Source organism: Dermochelys coriacea, chromosome 27 (assembly GCF_009764565.3).
Source record: "Dermochelys coriacea isolate rDerCor1 chromosome 27, rDerCor1.pri.v4, whole genome shotgun sequence".
Taxonomy (NCBI): Eukaryota; Metazoa; Chordata; order Testudines; family Dermochelyidae; genus Dermochelys; species Dermochelys coriacea.
This window is the reverse complement of record NC_050094.1, coordinates 122,864-143,903: the sequence shown is the minus strand read 5'-3', so window position 1 is coordinate 143,903 and position 21,040 is coordinate 122,864. Positions and strand designations below refer to the sequence as shown.

The 21,040-nt window shown below is 46.7% G+C and overlaps 1 protein-coding gene across 1 annotated transcript in view; it reads right to left on the bottom strand.

The window, feature by feature from the left end:
• The window catches only part of LOC119849046 (vasoactive intestinal polypeptide receptor 1-like), a 72,667-nt gene that overhangs the window by 6,460 nt on the left and 45,167 nt on the right, over nucleotides 1-21,040 (bottom strand). The window contains exons 6-10 of the mRNA XM_038385652.2: nucleotides 15,447-15,579; nucleotides 15,162-15,315; nucleotides 13,101-13,161; nucleotides 10,938-11,004; nucleotides 10,637-10,728 (exon numbers count right to left, since the gene is read on the bottom strand). Of these exons, the coding sequence (XP_038241580.1) occupies nucleotides 10,637-10,728; nucleotides 10,938-11,004; nucleotides 13,101-13,161; nucleotides 15,162-15,315; nucleotides 15,447-15,579 (507 nt within the window). The remainder of the gene's footprint in view (nucleotides 1-10,636; nucleotides 10,729-10,937; nucleotides 11,005-13,100; nucleotides 13,162-15,161; nucleotides 15,316-15,446; nucleotides 15,580-21,040) is intronic.

Genomic DNA, 21,040 nt, shown 5'->3' with positions numbered 1-21,040 from the left:
TTTTCACACTGAACCTCCCCCCCAGTAACCTAACTAATAATAACAACAACAACAATAATAATAATAAATTCAATTAATATAATTAATTAAAAATGTGTGTATATGAGATTATTATATGAGAAATGAAAATGACCTTTAGGAAAAATTATAAATGGACTTCTTTGTAAAGAAAATGTAAGTTTTCTTACAGGAAAAGCCACAAACTGTCTAGAGCAGAAGAGTCGATTGAATTACTTGCCTCAGTGAAATTAAATGCCCAGAGAATTGCTGGTCCTGTGATGATGACGACCTACAATTGCTCACCTGTGGCTACCCCTCCCAGTGCTGTGGAGGCACAACCAGGCAGGTCTGCATCTGCAAGCAGGGCCCCTGCCTCAGGTGCAGCTCCCATTGGCAGAGGTGGCCAATAGGCTGGGACCCTCCCGATCAATGGGCTGGGGGGGAGAGGGGGAAGGCAAAGGGGGAGATTGTAGGGAGCATGGGAGGTAGGGTGAGAGGAGTTGTCTTTGGAGGCACAAAGCGGGGACTTTCTGGAGAGGGGTGACAGAGGCACAGGGGTCAGTGGGGATTTTTCAGGGGGGCAGAGGGTTGTGTGTGGCTGGGGGGGAATGATGGACGGAGCCAGCTGCACCCTGGGTCTACTCTGCGGGGGGTGAGGGTGTTCATAAATTCATAGATACTAAAGTCAGAAGGGACCATTCTGATCATCTAGTCCGACCTCCTGCACAACGCAGGCCACAGAATCTCACCCACCCACTCCTACGAAAAACCTCACCTATGTCTGAGCTAATGAAGTCCTCAAATCGTGGTTTAAAGACTTCAAGGAGCAGAGAAGCCTCCCTCAAGTGACCCGTGCCCCATGCTACAGAGGAAGGCGAAAAACCTCCAGGGCCTCTTCCAATCCGCCCTGGAGGAAAATTCCTTCCCGACCCCAAATATGGTGATCAGCTAAACCCTGAGCATATGGGCAAGATTCACCAGCCAGATACTACAGAAAATTCTTTCCTGGGTAACTCAGATCCCATCCATCTAATATCCCATCTCAGGGGATTAGGCCTATTTACCCTGAATATTTAAAGATCAATTAATTACTAAAAATCACATTATCCCATCATACCATCTCCTCCATAAACTTATCGAGGAGAATCTTAAAGCCAGATAGATCTTTTGCCCCCACTGCTTCCCTTGGAAGGCTATTCCAAAACTTCACTCCTCTGATGGTTAGAAACCTTCGTCTAATTTCAAGTCTAAACTTCCTGGTGGCCAGTTTATACCCATTTGTTCTTGTGTCCACATTGGTGCTGAGCTTAAATAATTCCTCTCCCTCTCCTGTGTTTATCCCTCTGATATATTTATAGAGAGCAATCATATCTCCCCTCAACCTTCTTTTAGTTAGGCTAAACAAGCCAAGCTCCTTAAGTCTCCTTTCATAAGACAAGTTTTCCATTCCTCGGATCATCCTAGTAGCCCGTCTCTGTACCTGCTCCAGTTTGAATTCATCCTTTTTAAACATGGGAGACCAGAACTGCACACAGTTTTCCAGGTGAGATCTCACCAGTGCCTTGTATAATGGTATTAAAACCTCCTTATCCCTACTGGAAATGCCTCTCCTGATGCATCCCAAAACTGCATTAGCTTTTTTCACAACCATATCATATTGGCAGCTCATAGTCATCCTATGATCAACCAATACTCCAAGGTCCTTCTCCTCTTCCGTTACTTCTAATTGATGCATCCCCAGCTTATAACTAAAATTCTTGTTATTAATCCCTAAATGCATAACCTTACACTTCTCACTATTAAATTTCATCCTATTACTATTACTCCAGTTTACAAGGTCATCCAGATCCTCCTGTATAATATCCCAATCCTTCTCTGAATTGGCAATACCTCCCAGCTTTGTATCATCTGCAAACTTTATTAGCACACTCCCACTATTTGTGCCAAGGTCAGTAATAAAAAGATTAAGTAAGATTGGTCCCAAAACTGATCTCTGAGGAACTCCACTGGTAACCTCCCTCCAGCCTGACAGTTCGCCTTTCAGTAGGAAACCAATTCCTTATTCACCTTTTGATGTTCATATTGATCCCCATCTTTTCCAATTTAACTAATAATTCCCCATGTGGCACGGTATCAAACGCCTTACTGAAATCTAGGTAAATTAGATCCACTGCATTTCCTTTGTCTAAAAAATCTGTTACTTTCTCAAAGAAGGAGATCAGGTTGGTTTGGCACGATCTACCTTTTGTAAAACCATGTTGTATTTTGTCCCATTTACCATTGACTTCAATGTCCTTAACTAATTTCTCCTTCAAAATTTTTTCCAGGACTTTGCATACTACAGATGTCAAACTAACTGGCCTGTAGTTACCCGGATCACTTTTTTTTCCTTTCTTAAAAATAGGAACTATATTAGCAATTCTCCAATCATTCGGTACAACTCCTGAGTTTACAGATTCATAAAAATTTCTTGCTAATGGGCTTGCAATTTCAGGTGCCGATTCCTTTAATATTCTTGGATGAAGATTATCTGGGCCCCCGATTTAGTCCCATTAAGCTGTTTCAGTTTTGCTATAGGCCCCGCAGAAAACACCTCTGTACTGTGTATTTTATGCCAGCCCTGGGTTGCCCATCGCTGCTCCTTTCCCCCACCCCCAGCTCCATCTGTCTGTCCTCACAACCCCCCAGCTGTGTCTGTGTGTCTCTGTCTGACAGTGACAGGCTCCTGCTGCTCTCTCTTTGGGGTGGGGAAGCGGAGACGGAAGGCAGTATGCAGAGCTCCCCTGGCTTGTGGGGTGGTGGGGGAGCTTCCCTCAAGGTGAGAGTGCCCCACATTGCTGATCTATGCCACGGGCCCCCCAAAACACGGGGCCTGGGGCCTAAACATTGGTAGAGCCGGGCCCACCTTCATAAATGTTAATGGAGAATGGGCACCATGGCCTATGGTTGTAGCAGTGGAGATATGGCCACAGGTTTTGCATCCATTGTTCTGGCTGGGTCTGGTGCTCCTTTGAGTTGGTGTGTCCTGGTCTGTGGGTAGCACTAGCAGTGCTAGTGCCTGCCACCACCATATTACCAGGCCCAGTAACTCATCATTATTGTTTCATTTATACAACACCCTAAAGGCACATGGTGCGGAACAGGCAAATCCAATGTGAAGTATCCCTGGCCAGGAAAGCTTGCAATCTAATGGCCTAATTGTGCCATGAGTGAAGTTGGCAGATCTAGGCCTTATATTAAAACACCTAACTTGCAGCCAATCAGATTTGTGAGGCGGGGTAGGAGGGTGGGGGAGGAAGTGTTGGTTTTATGATAAAAGAATGCCAGAGTCTTAGGGCATGACCTAATAAAGATTTTCAGATATGGGACCACCACCAGCTCATGCCATGCTGACTGTGGCAACCATTTTAAACAACATTGTCATAGTCATCAAATAACATTGGTCTACAGATGAAATTTAAGGGCTGGCTTCTTGGTGTTGCCTCAGTGTAACTTTACAGTCAGTGTAAGGACACATTTTGTACTAATTTTGATCAACATACTCTTGATAGAATTTAATCACATTTCTCTTTTTTCTTTCAGATGCCACATTGGGTAATATTAACTGTACACAGTAGCAAAAAGTATTAAAATTATTATTGGCTATTACTAGTGCTTCAAAACGTTTCAGAAAGATACAAGCTTGTTGGAGAGCCAGGTCCATCTACAGGGACAGCCCATTCCTCTAGCAAGTGTGTGCGTTGTCAGGAAGACACAGGTGCAGCATTGATTAAGTCAGCGGAACCACAAAGAGAGCATCTTGGATTTGGCTATCAAACTCTAGCAGAAAATAGCAGCTGTTTCCATAAACTGAATGCACTTCCCCAATCCACAGACATATGTAGATTAGATGATGGTGATATTGAAGTGACATTGAACAAGAACAATGGACATTGGCAGAAAACCTGCTACATTAAGTTTAACAGGACCAAACCACGAGGGCTGAGTTAAAAAACAAAAAAAAGAACTGAGAAAGCTGTGAATCACCCTGATGAACTGCAGAAGAAATATGCATGTTTAAGTGACCAATACAAAGGACCTCCAGAAAAAGAAGCGTGCTTCATTTGTCAAATGAACATACCATCAGAAGACCACCATGAAGCTTATACCTTCCGCATGGGTAGTCTGCAAGTGTGTACTTCAGCTGCGAAACCAGTGCTTGCATGCAAAACTAAGTGCAGGGGACTTAGAGGCCCAAGAGGCAAAGTTCTGTGCAAAATGTTTGATGTCTCTCTACAATAAAGTCGGGGAGAAGAAAACTGAGCAAAGCAACACAGCGAAGATGTCACAGAGCTTTGCCTTTGCTGAACTGACAACATACATTGAAGAGGCAAGACTGAATGAAGATGTGTCTCCAGTGTTTAAACAATTAGACCTCCCTAGGTGCTATACATCTAGACTAGAACACTGGCTGGGTGCATTCACAGCGCTAAACCAAAATCCCACATCCCATCACATATTCCAGATCTCCAAGCACACAGAGGATGTGATGCACTCCTTGCCTTCAGCCAGGATTATTGGACATGCCCAACAAAAAGCATATGGGGAAGATTGTGACAAAGAAGCACTTCATCTGTCCCAAACAACAACAAACATTCAAATGGACATGTTTGAAATGAAAAACGCCGTTTACTGGATTGTTTGATCCAGGATGCCAGGGAAAGACTGTGCCTGGTCACTATTGGCAGCGATGTTCATGATATTGGATGGTCCAAACATTAAAATTCAGTCCGAACAAGTTTCCATTCGTCCAGCTCCCCCTACTTCAGCACAGCTGGTGCAGTGCAACAATAACATCCGTTGCCATGAAGGAACAGAAAGTTTGTACCACAACAAAGCTCAAGAAACACCTTTCCCAATCGACACTGGTTTGACACTTCATGCACAGACACAAAAAATAAGTGAGCTAGTAGATACCTTTTTAAACTTGGATTGCCCATCTCCTAGGACAGAGCACTGGCTATCTCTACCAGCATGGCAAACCATGCATGCCAGAACTTTGAAGAGAATGTAATCAGTCCTCTAAAACTTCTGGTGATCTGTTCGCTACCGCGGCCATAGATAGATGACAATCCCAGCTCCACCATAGCAATCGACTCCTTCCACGGAACTGGGATATCACTTTTTCAGCATCCCAGTGCTCAGCTGGAGAGAGCTGTCTGGGGAATTCCCAACCCGGACTGTGAGACTGCAGCATCAGTGAAGAATCTTGAATCTCTAACACTTGTCCCTCCATTGATTGTGAAGAAAACCAGCCCCTCCCCCCCATCCCTGCTGCAAATGGTGAAGTCAAGACTGACTGCCAACAGATTCTTCTTTGCCCCCTTCCAGCTGACTCCAAGTCTGTGGCAATGATCCGTCTTGCCATGGATGTGATAAGGAATGCTATACACCACCTAACCCATACCACGTGCCAGTGTTCACTGTGGATCAGCCCCTTTTCACCATAACCAAAAAGATACTAAGCCTGGTCTGCTGGGGACAGAGAGGACAATTTTGTTATTAGGCTGAGTTGTCTTCACCCGAAAATGGCAAGTCTAAAGCTGACTGGGGACTGGCTAGAAGACAGCAGATGCACACAAGTCCTTGTTCAGGCCCCAGTGGCCTCTCTGGGAATGGTCAACTTCTCCCTGAAAATTGTCTCATGTCACACGTACCAGGTGTGCCCACCAAGTAGCTACCAGCAATCTGTACTTGTTGCTCCAGAATGCATGCACATAGTACACAAGATCTCGGGGAAGAGGAGTCCCCCTGGGAAATGATAAATGGTGTGACAAGTGAAAACGAGAAAACCCAGAGTTCTGCTTCTGGCATACCACACTTCATCTGGAGCTTCAGGTGTTGACCTATGTGCAGTCAATCCAACAGGCCAACTTTGCTCTATAGACTGAATGCTGGGAAAGCTCTCACTCTGGGTCTTTGCATTAGATCATACTAATTATGCTCATTGGGCACCTGTTCACCTCCGAGATTGGGACCCTTCACATATCCTGACACAGCTAAGAGGGAACCTGTCAGGTTCCCAAGACACAGCATGTTTTCTCTGCAATCGCACAGGCTCATGAGCAAATAATGCCACAATCAAAGAGGCTGATGGAGCTGTTGGTTTAACACAAAGTCCAGAAGCACTTTGTTGCTGGACAATAGCAGGACCAGAGGTGGCCAGGTTGGGAGGAGAATTTGAAGCCACAGCGGAGAAAGGAGCCCCCTGAAAAAGTCTAACACAAAGCACCATGAGCAGGTGAAAGGTGCCTAGATTTCTCTTGCATGACATGTCAAGGCACTTGTTGAGGTCACAGAGGACATAGGCAACACTTTCTCAGAAGAGAGTGTAGACTTAGTTAAACTGGCCACCAAAGATATTGCAGACCCTGTTGTGATTGTGTTATGGAGGTTGAGAAAATCAGGCAGCAGCAAAACACCAGGTTTGTAACAGAGATCGCAAGCCAAAGCAAAGCCATCATCAGAGGCTACCAAGTGAAATAAACTGCCCTTGTTCAGCAGCCCCCTTCAAGGGAGATCTCAAGACCAAATTGCAGTTTTCCTCCTTGACAAATGACTGCTCCCCTTTTCTGACCTGTACATACCATGCCAAACACATGATAGTCACCGGGATATTTCTCTCAGTGTGAGAATCAGACATGCTCCCTTTCATTGTATCAGATGGGCAAACTGCACATTGGCAAGCAATCTGACCTGATGGCTATTCTGGAAGGGCTATGTTCAACTGCAAGGTACACCTCTGGCAGTAGATGCCATAGTTTTTGATGGGGCAGCTCTTGTGAAGATGTTGAAGCCCATTGCTAGCAAAACATTTGATGATGATGCTATGAACATTTTTATTCCCTACTTCGAGACACAGCTGCAGTGTTGTAGGAGGGTGGGATGTTTGCATTCCACATAGTCTCAAAGCCCAAATTAGAAGCAAGATCAGAAGGGAGTAAAGAGGAGCACCAAGCCTTGCATCCCTCTACCACTAAAACTGGCAAGAGTTTCTGCGCATCGATGAAAATAAAAATGAATCTGCTGCTTCCTTGCATAGTCTATTACACAGTTAGCAGTAGAAGGTAAAGAGCTAATCACCACGAATGGTCAAGATGTACACCGCAGCCCTGCCTGTGACAAGACCAGTCTTTCCCCAGGCAACCACAAGGGAGCAGAAAGCAGAATGCTGCTCCTGTATTCAGTCAAAGAGGTACTCCAGTTCTCATATGCACAGTTGACACCGATGGCATAGTCCTTGCTGTCACATATGTACAAAGACCTCAGATCCCTGCAGTGTGGATTGGATTTGTACCTGCCCATGAGACAGCTTCTTCACTCTGCCTAAGCAAGTCAAAGGCATTCCCAGCGTTTCAGGATGATACCTGTTGTGACGCAGCACCTGCTTTTGCTGGAAGAGGAAAGAAATCTCCATAGGAACCCTGGCAGGCATCTGTCCCCTGCTTTCATGGGTTTGTCTGCACCACAATCCACGGCGGACGGAACGATGTCTCTGCTGCAGTGCCCTGTGGTACCTCTGCATGACAGGACAAGTGGCACAAACGCTGCTGAGACAAAGGCAGAGCGATGGAATCCCTCCACTGACCAAACCTGCTCTGGTTCAGCACAGTGAGCGAGCTGTATACCAAGCAGGACACTGCTGGGGTCAGACTCCAGAGCTCCCCTCCCTCAAGGAATGGAAATGGCCTGGGGGCACTGAGGGATGGAGCCCACTGTGGACCACCCTCCCAGAAGCACATGATTATTGTCGTGAACTCCTAAAATGGGGCTGCAAAATGGAGTGCCAGGCAAGGTGCAAGCATGGCAAGGCAACACTGAGCTGGCTGCCCTGTGCCCTTGTGGTGGGGAATGTGATGTTTGAACATATGGAAGACTGTGAAAGAGACTTTCTTGTTTCTTATTTTGTTTTAGGCTGCCTGTTTATGTACACTGCCTTTTCAACCTTTGAGACACAGCAATATCCTGATATACCGAGATCAATAGAGAATATTGTTATTGGCAAAGAGAAATGTAACTTTAGTTTGTGAACAGAAACTTGTAAATGTTCTGTGTTATTTTTCTATATAATTAATATTTTAGTAAATATTCCCCGGTGACGTGCTACAGCGCATGTACTAAAATTTCAAGAACTAATAATCTCAAGCCATTGCAATTCATTGCTTTCATTTTCAGGACACCTAAGACAATAGGAGTATAAACGTACAAAAATAAAACCCCACTGGGATGATTTAATTCCATAAACGATCACTATCAGAAAAAAACAGCAGTAGGGAAAAAAATGAATTCTGAATTTAAAATCTCTGCCACAGCCAACATGGCATGAGTTGGTGATGACTCGCTCTCTGAAGATCTTTATTAGATCATGTCCTAAGGTTATGGAAAATTTCACGCTTTTATCAAAAACCCACAATTCTTTTACAAATCTGATTGGCTTTTGGGCCCCAATTCAGCAAGGCACTTAAGCCCATGCCTGAGAAGGAGTTGGCCCATTGGAATCCATGCCTTGGGATGTTAGTAAATGGGAAAGGGTTCAAACAAAAGTTGCAAGGATGATTCTAGGTCTGAAAAAGACTAAAGCACCCAGTCTGTTTCATTTACCCAAGAGAAGCTTAAGAGGTGACTTGATGATGATCTATAGTGAGTTTCTGAAAGTCAAAAGTCCTTGAATCTAGGAGGCAAAGGCAGAGCAAGCTCCAGGGGCTGGAAGCTGAAGCTAGACAATTTCATACCGGACATATGGTGCAATTTTCTTAACAGGAGGATAATTAAACATTGGAATAACTTACCCACCCTCTCTTCCTAAGCTTCAGCGCCCAAGCTTCAGCCCCAGCCACAACTTCAAAGCACGTCTCTACAGCTATTTTCAGAGTGCTATTATGAGCCCCACTAGCCCAAGTCTGTTGACCCGGATCAGGAGGCTTACTCCAAAACTCTGTGTAAATGGACCCATACGGACAGTAGGGTCTGAGGCTGAAGGAAGGGTGATAGTAACTGCTATCAGGCTGTGCACTTGTTTAACTCAGCTCATGGTGCTTCTGCATTTTCTAAATGGGTTTGACACCATTTATGTCAAGGGATGAGGAGGGTCAAATGGGTTCCCAAGGGAGGAGTTTTAAGGAGACACTTGGAAAAAGACAGTGAGGGGGAAATGTACCATCCCAATATTCTAACTACAGCTTCTTGACACAGCTCCAGCAGAGAGCTCGAGCATGACACCTGGCATGGATATAAGCTATTTTCAGTCCTCCATGGGGCCTTTCCTTGTTTGGGTTTGATTTAGCAAAATGATAGCTTACAACTGCTGGGAAATTCTGTATTGAATACAGTCTAGAAAATGTTACAGCTACAGGTGCCACTTGGGGCCTGCAACTCTCTCATGTGAGTTTCACGTTTTACTTGCATGAGTAAAGGATGCAGGATCGGACCCTTTCAGGCTGATTAGGCCTCAAGTGGAGTGTTGTGTCTAGTTCTGGGCGCCACATTTCAGGAAGGATGTGGACAAATTGGAGAGAGTCCAGAGAAGAGTGACTAAAAATGATTAAAGGTCTAGAAAACATGACCTATGCAGGAAGATTGAAAAAATTGGGTTTGTTTATTCTGGAAAAGAAAAGGTGGAGAGGGGACATGATAACCATTTTCAAGTACATAAAAGGTTGTTACAAGGAGGAGGAAGAAGAATTGTTCTTCTTAACCTCTGAGGATAGGACAAGAAGCAATGGACTTAAAGTGCAGCAAGGGAGGTTTAGGTTTGACATTAGAAAAAACTTCCTGACTATCAGGATGGTTAAGCACTAGAATAAATTGCCAAGGGAGGTTGTGGAATCTTCATTATTGGAGATTTTTAAGAGCAGGTTAGACAAACACCTGTCAGGGATGGTCTAGATAATCTTTAGTCCTGCCATGAGTGCAGGGGACTGGACTAGTTGACCTCTCGAGGTCACTTCCAGTCCTATGAGTCTATGAGGGTTGGTGATTTAACTATCTAACCTTCATGTGGCATTAGGGCATGTTTTTTAAGACCTTATGGCCCAAAGTTTCTACTGTGGCTGAGATCCATGTAGCACTGGGGATCTATTAGGGCTCCTAACAAAGCACCTGATTTTATGAGCTGATGAGCATAGACCCCATCACAAAGCCTCCCTCTTTGGATAGCATCTTACTGGAGTTACTGTCACTTAGCATTTTCTGTTCTGGTCCTGAATCCGTGACAGTAAATGATTGGGGACAGATATATAAATTGGTGCATTTCCATTGCAGTCAATACTGATACAAGCTAGGGATCTGGCTCTATTCTGCAAACTTTGGAAAGTTCTGATATGGGGTTGGGGTGTCATACAATCACACCCCATATGACACCCCAACCCCATATCAATCACACCCTGTACGGCACCCAAGCATAACAGCCACTGGCCTGGTGAAACGTGAATCCTTGGGAAGGACCCTGGCTGGCCAAGCCAGGCCTAAGTGCTATGCAGGAGAAGGGATCAAATTTCCTGGGACCAGACCATAGACATGGTCACTAAGCCAAGTGGTTTATCTGGCCTGGGGAAGGGGCCCAGACTACTGGAGTAGAGAGTGTTAACGCTTTGCTTACATATACTGCTGCTTGTAGTTTTTGCCGACGTCAGGGGATAGAATCTTCTGCACTAACATTCGGATCACATTCAGGAATATGAGGAAGTTCATCTTGCAAAAGGAAGAGAAGGTTTGTCTCAGCCTCGAAATAGAACCGTCCACCCGACAACATTCCCAAAACCCGCAGGCTGGACTCCTCCATCTCCCTGCAGGTATCCCAGCCTCCCAGGCACACTCCAAGGCATGCTGCCCATCCCTTCTCATGCCACTCACCTGGCAACCGCGCATTTACAAAGCAAAACACCCTGCGGCATACTCACGAAGATGGCAAAGAGAATGGGGGCCTTGATCACCCACCAGTACAGACTGGCATAGTCATCCCAACACCTAGGAGAGAGCAGGGAAAGCACAGAAGCATTATCAACTCATTGTGCTTTTGCTCCCTGCAGCAGGGGTTCCTGCGAACAGCTCCAGCCTCCGTGTGATTTTGGAGCTAACATTGACACTCACGCGGGTCTGGATGCCTCGGGGTGCTGCTAACGAGCTATAGAGCCTTTCAGCTGTCAGTCACCAGCCCAAATCCAGTCCAGCTCAGTAATGGTTAGCAGCCGTTCCCAGCTAATGACTGTTTGGTGGCCCCTGTATGAGTCTGACAATTCTCAGCCTTATCCCTCATGTTGCAAAGTCACCACCACGTTTTGCACAACTCTGTAAGCTCTTCAGGGCAGGGACTGTCTGTGTCTGTGTGTGCGCATGTGCCCTCATGTAGTGCCTGCACAATGAGATCTGTGTTGGGTCCTACAGCGAGGCCTCCTGCAGTGGAAGCCACAATTGCCTTGCACGCTATCCATTTGTGAGTTGGTGGTGGAGTCATTGTCACACACACGGGAGGGGAGGGGGGAGTTCAAAACTCAGACAGAACAAAACACACAAGTGAGTCTTTTTTAAAAACCTCACCATTTTTTAGCCAATTTCATGATTTGGTGGGGGTGGGAGGAGGAAGAGAGGGTTCCACTCATGTTGACATTGTCAACACTTGGGAAAGTCCCTCCTAGCCCGGCCCAGGACAACTAGGAATGTTAGAGAAGCAAGAAAAATGAAACATGGCGAGATGAGCGGTCACAAGGTGGTAGAAAGGGCGGGCAGGGTCTGAAATGAGTGGGGGAAGGGTCAGGGAGGTGGGCGTGGCCACCACTGGCAATGGGCTGAAGGGTGGACATGACCATCTAACTAAACTTCCAGAAGAGTCACGTCATTTTCACGTTGCCAATTTTTTCACCACAAAAGCAAAGGTTCAGGTGTAAAAAGGCAGCCCAGCCCACTGGGAAAGCAACATGGACCCAGTCCATTAGCTCTACTGCTTAGGGCTTGTCTACACAGGGAAACTGACCGGCATTGCTATAGCGGAATAGCTATTAGTCCATCTAAGCTCCCTTCTTCTCAAAAGTCACTAGTGGATCCCCACAACCACCCTGTGAGGTAGGCTAGAGTTATCCCTGCTGTACAGGCCAGGGTCTTCTTTTCAGGGAAGCCCCTTAACACTGCACTGGCACTTTAATTCATTCTCACGTGGCCAGCACGGCATAGAGGGGCTGAGATTACATGAGAAACCAGCCCAGCAAGTTTAAATGAGTGCCCTTGTTCTAACCACAAAACTTTGCAACTCTTCGAGGCTGGGACGCTGTCCCTAGTATGTGTGTGTGTGTACAGTGCGCATCATGATGGGACCTGATCCTGACTGGGGCCTGTGGGCACCACCAGAACAGAAAAGAGAGAATAATAAAGCGTTGTCCCTCTCTCCTCCCTTCCTTCATTCTGCCGGTCAGTTTGGGCAGCCCCCAGGATCCATGGTTGCGCTGGGGTGGCAGGAGCCCAGGGTGAAATGCTGGCCCCATTGAAGTCTGTTAACAAAGCCCTCATTGACTTCAGTGGTGTATCTACAATGCACCTAGCAGCAAGCCTCCCAGCCTGGGCCCACAGGTTCACATTAGTGCTCTAAAAACAGTTGTCTAGATGCTGCAGCTCAGGCTCCAAAGCCTTGGAGGTGCGGGGAGGTGTCAGAGCCCAAGCTCTAGCCTGAGCTATGTCCAAGCAATGCCTACACAGCTATTTTTAGAGCCCTTGGACTAGCCCCAGATCTTGGATCTAGGCTGGGAGGTTGCCCAGTGAGACCAGGATCTCATGCACAGGACTTAGAAGCCTTGGCATGATCTCTGAAATGCTGGATCAGGCTGGGGGAGGGATCTTGGGGGACATTCCCCTTGACAACGGAAATCTGTTTTTAGCTGTCAGAGCAGGAAACCCCCCTGGATTAGCTGTTGGAGCAGCACACCCCCACCCCCAGGGTGCGTAATGGCTGCTCTCTAAACCTGGAGGCTCCATGTTGCTCATCTGGCTCCAGTCATTCCCCACGGGACCTAAGCTCATTTGGGATGCACAGGTTTTAATGATGTCCCTAGATAAAGGGGCTGGGCGGTTCTTACCCATGGTTGTCGTATTGTAGCCGGGCGAAGATCCACAAGCTCACAATGAGCAGAGGTACGCCTGCAAGGAAAGAGGCCAGTTGTTCTCCCACAGGATGGTAGAGTCCTACCATGACTGAGCAGGAAGCTGCCATGCCACACGCCCCCCAACCCAATATGGATAACAGATCCTGACAAATCCATAGCACTTCCATCTCCATTGGGAGAGAGGCTTTCCCTCCCCCCTCTGCCCACCGCAGACCTGGTGTCAGGGAACTTGTTGCTCAGGGGATGCTTCCCACTCTGCTAAAAGCTTGAGCCTCTTGGTGTGGAGGCATGGGACACAGTGGGGCATGCATGGGCAGGATGACGTGGAGGTACACTCTTCCTGATGATGGCTGTGCCAACTGCTGGGGAGCTGGCAGAAGAGGTTCACGATGCCAGGTGGCCACCACCCAATCAAAAAAGGCAGCGATACATGAAAGGAGTCAGACATGACAGCATGGTCCAGTGGTTAGAGCAGAAAGCTGGGACTTAGGAGGGGAGGGGTTGTCCCACTGACTAGTCCTGTGACTCATTGCTGAACCATTCTGTGCTTGTCCTTCCACCTGATCCAGTATGAGGCACCTAAGCCTGGCCCTGCACACAGCTCCTGGCTCTGATCCCAGCAGCTGCATCTTCTCCTGTTAGCAGCTGCATGCTCCTCTGTCCATGATGGTGAACATGGGATCCATCTACCTATCCCCACACGCTCGCCTGCCCCATCCATCCCCATACACTCCCATCTGTCTACTCTGATCTTCCTTTGTGAAGCATGTTGAGATCTTCAGATGGTTGGTGGCTGAAAAATCTGCAGTATTTTCCTCTGTCCTGTCCCCCACTGTGACCCTGCCCTATACACAGGACCTTGATGTACTACATCCCCTCCAGCAGCACCTGGGTCCTTTGTTGTGCTGGGTCAGGAGTGGGGCTTGAAGTTTTTAGAACAAAAGGTTTTTTTCATTGAAAAAACAGCCGTTTACCAAATTCTTTGTGATAGACTGTCACCATTACCAATGCTGTCCGGTTTGCATGACAATTTTAGTGACTTCTTTGTCTATGCTTTTTTCAAAATCATCATGGACATTTTTCATTTATCAATTCTTTAACAAATGAAATATTTCAATAACAATTGCTATCAAAATGTCAATACAAAAATGTCATGAAAAACAAAAAGTGGGCCCATTTTAGACTCCCTGCAGCAAAACCAACTTCAGCATTTCAAATATTTTTGTGAAACTGTTTCCCCCCGCCACTTTTCCCCACCAGCTCCAGCCAGTGGGTTGGCCCACACCTAGCCCACCCTGTGAAAAAACAGTCAACCTAAAGAAAGGTGAACTCATACATTATGGCAGCATCCAGGGGTCCCAGTTGCTAGACGGTTTACAAACATCTTTGCTCCAAAGATCCAGGGTGAAACCCTGGCTCAATGGAAACCAATGACATAATACCAGTTGTTCTATTTAGATAATTACATGCCCCCCCTAATTAACAGAGTCTTTATACATACACCTCACAAGTACCTTCTGAGGCAGGGCTATTATCCTTATACACAGGTGGGGAACTACAACCCAAAGAGACCACACAATGCAGAGACAGAGCAAGGAGTTGAACCCAGCTCTCTGGAGTCTCAGACTAGCCCCCTAGTCACTGGTCCATCCCTTGCTCTGCTTCCTTCAGTGGAACCAGTCTAACAAGGCACGTGACAAAGATTCAGTGGTAGGGGCCACCTTTGGTAGAGAAACAGGCAAACAACAGATTTTTTCTGGCTCATGGGAAATTAAAAAAAAGTCAGGGAAAAAATTTCAGGTTGAAACAAAAATGACTCAAATTCACAAGACGTTTCGGCATTGCCAAATCTGCATATTTTTTTCCCCACTGAAGAAAAGTTTTGTACAAAAAAGTTTCAGCTTTGCTTTGGTGTACAGCTGTCAGCTAATGGGCTGCTCTGGGAAGATTCCTAGAACCTTTGGTCCTTCTTTAATGGTCCTTGCTATGGACATCCCGGGTTTAGTGCATTTCATGAGCATTCACTTTACTCACCCCAGCCGATGAGGGTGTACCACCAGAAATACCTCTTGTCAGAGGTGAAGGTAAACAGCAGCAGTGTTTGCAGGTACATCCCCTCCACAAGGAGCCAGTAGAAGTTGGCCAGCACTGAGTACTGGAAGAAGGCAATGGCCGCTTTGCAGTTCACCTAGCGAGGGAGAGAGGAAAAGGTTCACATGGGCTCTTCTCTGCGCCTGTTCGCCAGCAGGTTGATGTCGGAGCACCATGCCAGCTCTGGCCCTGGAAGGAGCCAACACCATCTGCTGAGCACCCTCTTACTGTTGACATGGTGCAGTGATTGATGGACTCATCTGCGAAGAGCACGGAGTCTTTGATGAACACGGCAGCTCCCCGCATTATGAAGGAGGTGAAGAAGTGGATGTGGATGGAATTCCTGGTGCAGTGAAGCTTCCTACAGAAAGAAGAGGATCCCAGTGATTTGGGGCAGGCTCTGCATTCTTTGTGGCAAACAGGTGGCAGGCTTGCCACAGCCTTCAACCCTAAGGGCCCGATTCAGCACAGTCCACGGGAGCTTGTGGAGCTGCCCCAGGGATGAATTTGACATGAAATGTGATTGAGATGGATACAACACTGAGGACCATTACTTCATAGAGTTTAAGGCCAGAGGGGACCATTAGATCATCCAGTGCAACCCCCTACATAGCACAGGCCACTACATTTCACTTTGTTCCCCATGTTCTGAGCTCAATGACGTTAGCTAGATTAAAGCATTTCAGTCCTCACAACAGTGAGCAGTTGTGCAGCACCAGCAGAGACCTGGGAATAGACTAGGTGAGATATATCTGATGATCCCTGCAATCAATCCATGCCCCAGGCTACATAGGAAGGTGCCCTTCCCCCTTTCTCCCCCAATATCCCTCTATTCTGCTCTGGGAAAAATTCCTCCTGACCTCAGATCTAGCAGCTCAGTTTGCCCCTGATCATGTAAGCACGACCCAGCCAGGCATCTAGGCAAAGGATTTTCTGAACCATCTCAGAGCACTGGCCCACCCCGTCTGGTGTCCTGTCGCCAGCTCTGGCCAATCCCCAATTCTTCAGAGGAAGGCCAAAAGAACCCATACATATCTGGCCCATTGTCCATGGGACGGGGAGGGAGGAATCCTTTCTGATCCCTGCAGGTGCCCAGCTGAAGCCTGCAGACCTTGTCTAAGCAAGTGCATCTCTACTGACTGCAAAAGGTGTTGCCCCACTTACCGCAGGGTGGAATTGGATCCAGCGAGAGCAAAGGAGATGGTTGTTATTGCTGAGCCCAGGGCACAGTGAACAATCTCTGTTCCACTCCCTGAGGCGAATTAGACCCAATCAGCTCCTCAGTGCACACAACAGAGCTCTGTGCCATGCTCTTCCCAGGCCCAGCAGTGCTGGGCTACAACTAGGCTCAAGTGGCTGGTGGCAGAGTACCCAGCCAATACAGTGGAACCAAGTGATGGTCCATAGGAATGTCACCATTGGAGCATCGACTACATTTCGACCCCGGGTTCCTAGCACCATGATGCTGCCTGGGGCTGTTTCGCGTGATGCTCCACCTTGGTCCTGTGCTCTGATGGCCATGCCCTATCTCCACTCACTTCCCCTGCAGCCCTGCCCTTGGTGTCCTGTGCATGTGGACTGCATAGTTTGGGGATGGCAGGGGGACAGAGCACAAGTGCCTTTTCTGAGGACAAGAGCTTTAGTAGGGGTCCAAGAGCACTGGACAGTCAGAGATAAGGAGAACGCCCACCACTCTGTCAGCGAGGACGGAACAGCTAAAAGCTTGGGGAGGGATGTAAACCTTCCTTCTCCAGAGCACTGTCCAGCCTCTGACTGAAGGGATGTCAGAGCTGGGTCGTGGGCGACCAGCCCAGTAGCTAGAGCCAGAGCCAGATTTCAGGAATCGGAGTAGTGGTCAGTCTGAGGTCAGGAACCAGTGGCCAGTTTCAGGAGCCAAGGCCAAGTCAGGAGTCGAGAATCGGGACCGGGAGATAAGGCTTAGGTCACAGTCAGAAGTAGGAGACAAAGCTGGGTCAGAAAGCAGGCGGCAGAGCCAGGAGGGAAAAGGCAAGGTCAAGAACCAGAAGCAGTGCAAGGAAGCAGGGTCTGTACCAGCAGCTAGTTGGGGAACCACCTAGTTGCACAGACAAATTTCCTGTAGCCACCCCAGGCTTAAGTAGTATGTCTGGGCCAATCACGAATGGCCTGTCAGTCAGGCCCACCGTGGGTGGCATGTCCTGTGGTGTGGGCCACTAAGGCTCATGACCTGCCAAGTGCTTCCACTACCACAGCTGTAGATGGTAGCATGGAAGTGGTTGTTCCCTGGAGAATCTGCAGACCCAGGTTAGAGACCTGCTGCTCCTTATGTCATGGCCACCCTGGGGAATTGCTGGACTTTTGTGAAATGCTTCTATGAGAGCAGGGACATGTACATGTTGGGCCAGTTCCCAGGACTGCTCCTCAGGATTATATCCATCCCAGTGCACAAGATACCATGATTTACCCCACTTCATCTTGGAGTGCTGAATGGCCCAGGGAGAGTGGGGATGTGTTTGGCTGGGAAGCAGGTTTCTGTTGAATGGTTTCAAAAGGGAGATATGGAAAACAGGGTGTATTTTGAGCAGACTCAGCAAGCGGAGTTTAACAGTGATGGAGTAAATTAGTTGGCAAATCTGAAACAATGTGAGATATCAGTGATCGCCTTTATGAAATGGTTGGTGTGAAGATGTTTGGTGGATAGTCAAATCTCCTGGCCTACCTTGAATTCTGTGTCTGCCTGTCTCTGGTGATCTTCCTATCACTTGTAGGCTTTCTTTGCCTCTGCCAGGTATTCCTTGAGTTCTTCCTGGAGACAGTGGATTTGCTGAACCATATCACAGGCTGTTGAGGTGTAGGAGGCAGTTGGGAGTATGGGATGAAATTCCTAACTGGTGAAAAATGGGCTTTGGCTTGTGGAAACGTGGTCAGTATTGTTATATGTGAACATGGCATACGGGAAGAGAGTGGATTGAAACAACACTCCAGCACTCAGTTTACTCTTTCTGTTTGGCTGGGTGTGGTACACAGATGACATGCAGATACGGATGTTTAATAGTTGGAGAATCTCACACCAAAACCTGGAGATGAACTGGGACCCTCTGTCAGATGTTATGTGGTCAGGGATGAAAGACATGTGCAAACAAAAGTTAAGCTGTGGCTCTGGGGAGTTGGGCGCAAGGGATGAAGTGTCAACAGGTCTACTACCATGAGCATAGTGATATATCCATTCAATTCAGGGAGTTCTTTGATAAAGTCCATGGTGGTTGTTCCCTAGGGTTGAAAGGGGATTTCTAGGAGCATAAGGGTGCTGAAAGGTTTTATGCACAGAACTTTGGCATGAACATGTATATTGCAGGAGTTGACATTGGTCCAAATATTCGTCTACCTCCTGGGCCAGCAAAAGAGGCAAGAGGTTAGACATAAGGTTTTAGAGAGACTGGAATGGCACACTGGGTGCATCATGGCATATCTGGAACACTTCTAACCAGGGGCACCTTTACAGGATGTAGATGCAGCCGCTAACATATCTTATTACATCTATCATGGTATGCAGTCTCTTGGTATTACTTCCATAGATTCATAGATACTAAGGTCAGAAGGGACCATTCTGATCATCTAGTCCGACCTCCTGCACAACGCAGGCCACAGAATCTCACCCACCCACTCCTACGAAAAACCTCACCTATGTCTGAGCTAGTGAAGTCCTCAAATCGTGGTTTAAAGACTTCAAGGAGCAGAGAACCCTCCCTCAAGTGACCCGTGCCCCATGCTACAGAGGAAGGCAAAAAACCTCCAGGGCCTCTTCCAATCCGCCCTGGAGGAAAATTCCTTCCCGACCCCAAATATGGCGATCAGCTAAACCCTGAGCATATGGGCAAGATTCATCAGCCAGATACTACAGAAAATTCTTTCCTGGGTAACTCAGATCCCATCCATCTAATATCCCATCTCAGGGGATTAGGCCTATTTACCCTGAATATTTAAAGATCAATTAATTACTAAAAATCACATTATCCCATCATACCATCTCCTCCATAAACTTATCGAGTAGAATCTTAAAGCCAGATAGATCTTTTGCCCCCACTGCTTCCCTTGGAAGGCTATTCCAAAACTTCACTCCTCTGATGGTTAGAAACCTTCGTCTAATTTCAAGTCTAAACTTCCTGGTGGCCAGTTTATACCCATTTGTTCTTGTGTCCACATTGGTGCTGAGCTGAAATAATTCCTCTCCCTCTCCAATATTTATCCCTCTGATATATTTATAGAGAGCAATCCTATCTCCCCTCAACCTTCTTTTAGTTAGGCTAAACAAGCCAAGCTCCTTAAGTCTCCTTTCATAACACAAGTATTCCATTCCTTGGATCATCCTAGTAGCCCTTCTCTGAACCTGCTCCAGTTTGAATTCATCCTTTCTAAACATGGGAGACCAGAACTGCACACAGTATTCTAGGTGAGGTCTCACCAGTGCCTTGTATAATGGTATTAAAACCTCCTTATCCCTACTGGAAATGCCTCTCCTGATGCATCCCAAAACCACATTAGCTTTTTTTCACAGCCATATCACATTGGCAGCTCATAGTCATCCTATGATCAACCAATACTCCAAGGTCCTTCTCCTCTTCCGTTACTTCTAATTGATGCATCCCCAGCTTATAACTAAAATTATTGTTATTAATCCCTAAATGCATAACCTTACACTTCTCACTATTAAATTTCATCCTATTACTATTACTCCAGTTTACAAGGTCATCCAGATCCTCCTGTATAATATCCCGATCCTTCTCTGAATTGGCAATGATCCCAGCTTTGTATCATCTGCAAACTTTATTAGCACACTCCCACTTTTTGTGCCAAGGTCAGTAATAAAAAGATTAAATAAGATTGGTCCCAAAACTGATCCCTGAGGAACTCCACTGGTAACCTCCCTCCAGCCTGACAGTTCGCCTTTCAGTAGGGCCCATTGTAATCTCCCCTTTAACCAATTCCTTATCCACCTTTTGATGTTCATACTGATCCCCATCTTTTCCAATTTAACTAATAATTTCCCATGTGGCACGGTATCAAACACGTTACTGAAATCTAAGTAAATTAGATCCACTGCATTTCCTTTGTCTAAAAAATCTGTTACTTTTTCAAAGAAGGAGATCAGGTTGGTTTGGCACGATCTACCTTTTGTAAAACCATGTTGTGTTTTGTCCCATTTACCATTGACTTCAATGTCCTTAACTAATTTCTCCTTCAAAATTTTTTCCAGGACCTTGCATACTACAGATGTCAAACTAACTGGGCTGTAGTTACCTGGATCACTTTTTTTTCCTTTCTTAAAAATAGGAACTATATTAGCAATTCTCCAATCATTTGGTACAACTCCTGAGTTTACAGATTCATTAAAAATTCTTGCTAAAGGACTTGCAATTTCAGGTGCCAATTCCTTCCGGGTTGCTCTGGGGAGGCTGCAACTTTCTGAGCCAGCAGGTCACTTTGGGAAGCCAGGCAGAGTAAGGAGATGCTGTTGCATTGCAGCACTGAGGAAGTTACGGGGTTTCAGGAGGAGGGACTTTTCCCCAGGTAGGGGTTTCTTCTTCCTTGCAGTACTCCCCCTTGTGCAATAGGACGCCCACTTTCCCATTCTTGGTTTCTAATTGATACGTGGTGGTGAAATCAAAATGGGAAAAGAATAGTGCCCAACAGAGCTGTCTTGGGTTCAGGGCTTTGGTCTTGTATAAATATTCAAGGTTCTTGTGGTCTGTGTATACCTGTATTGGATACTGCCCCCCTCTCCCGTCCCCCTCAAGGTAGTGGCACCACTCCTCAAACCTGAACTTGATTGTGTGTAGTTCTTT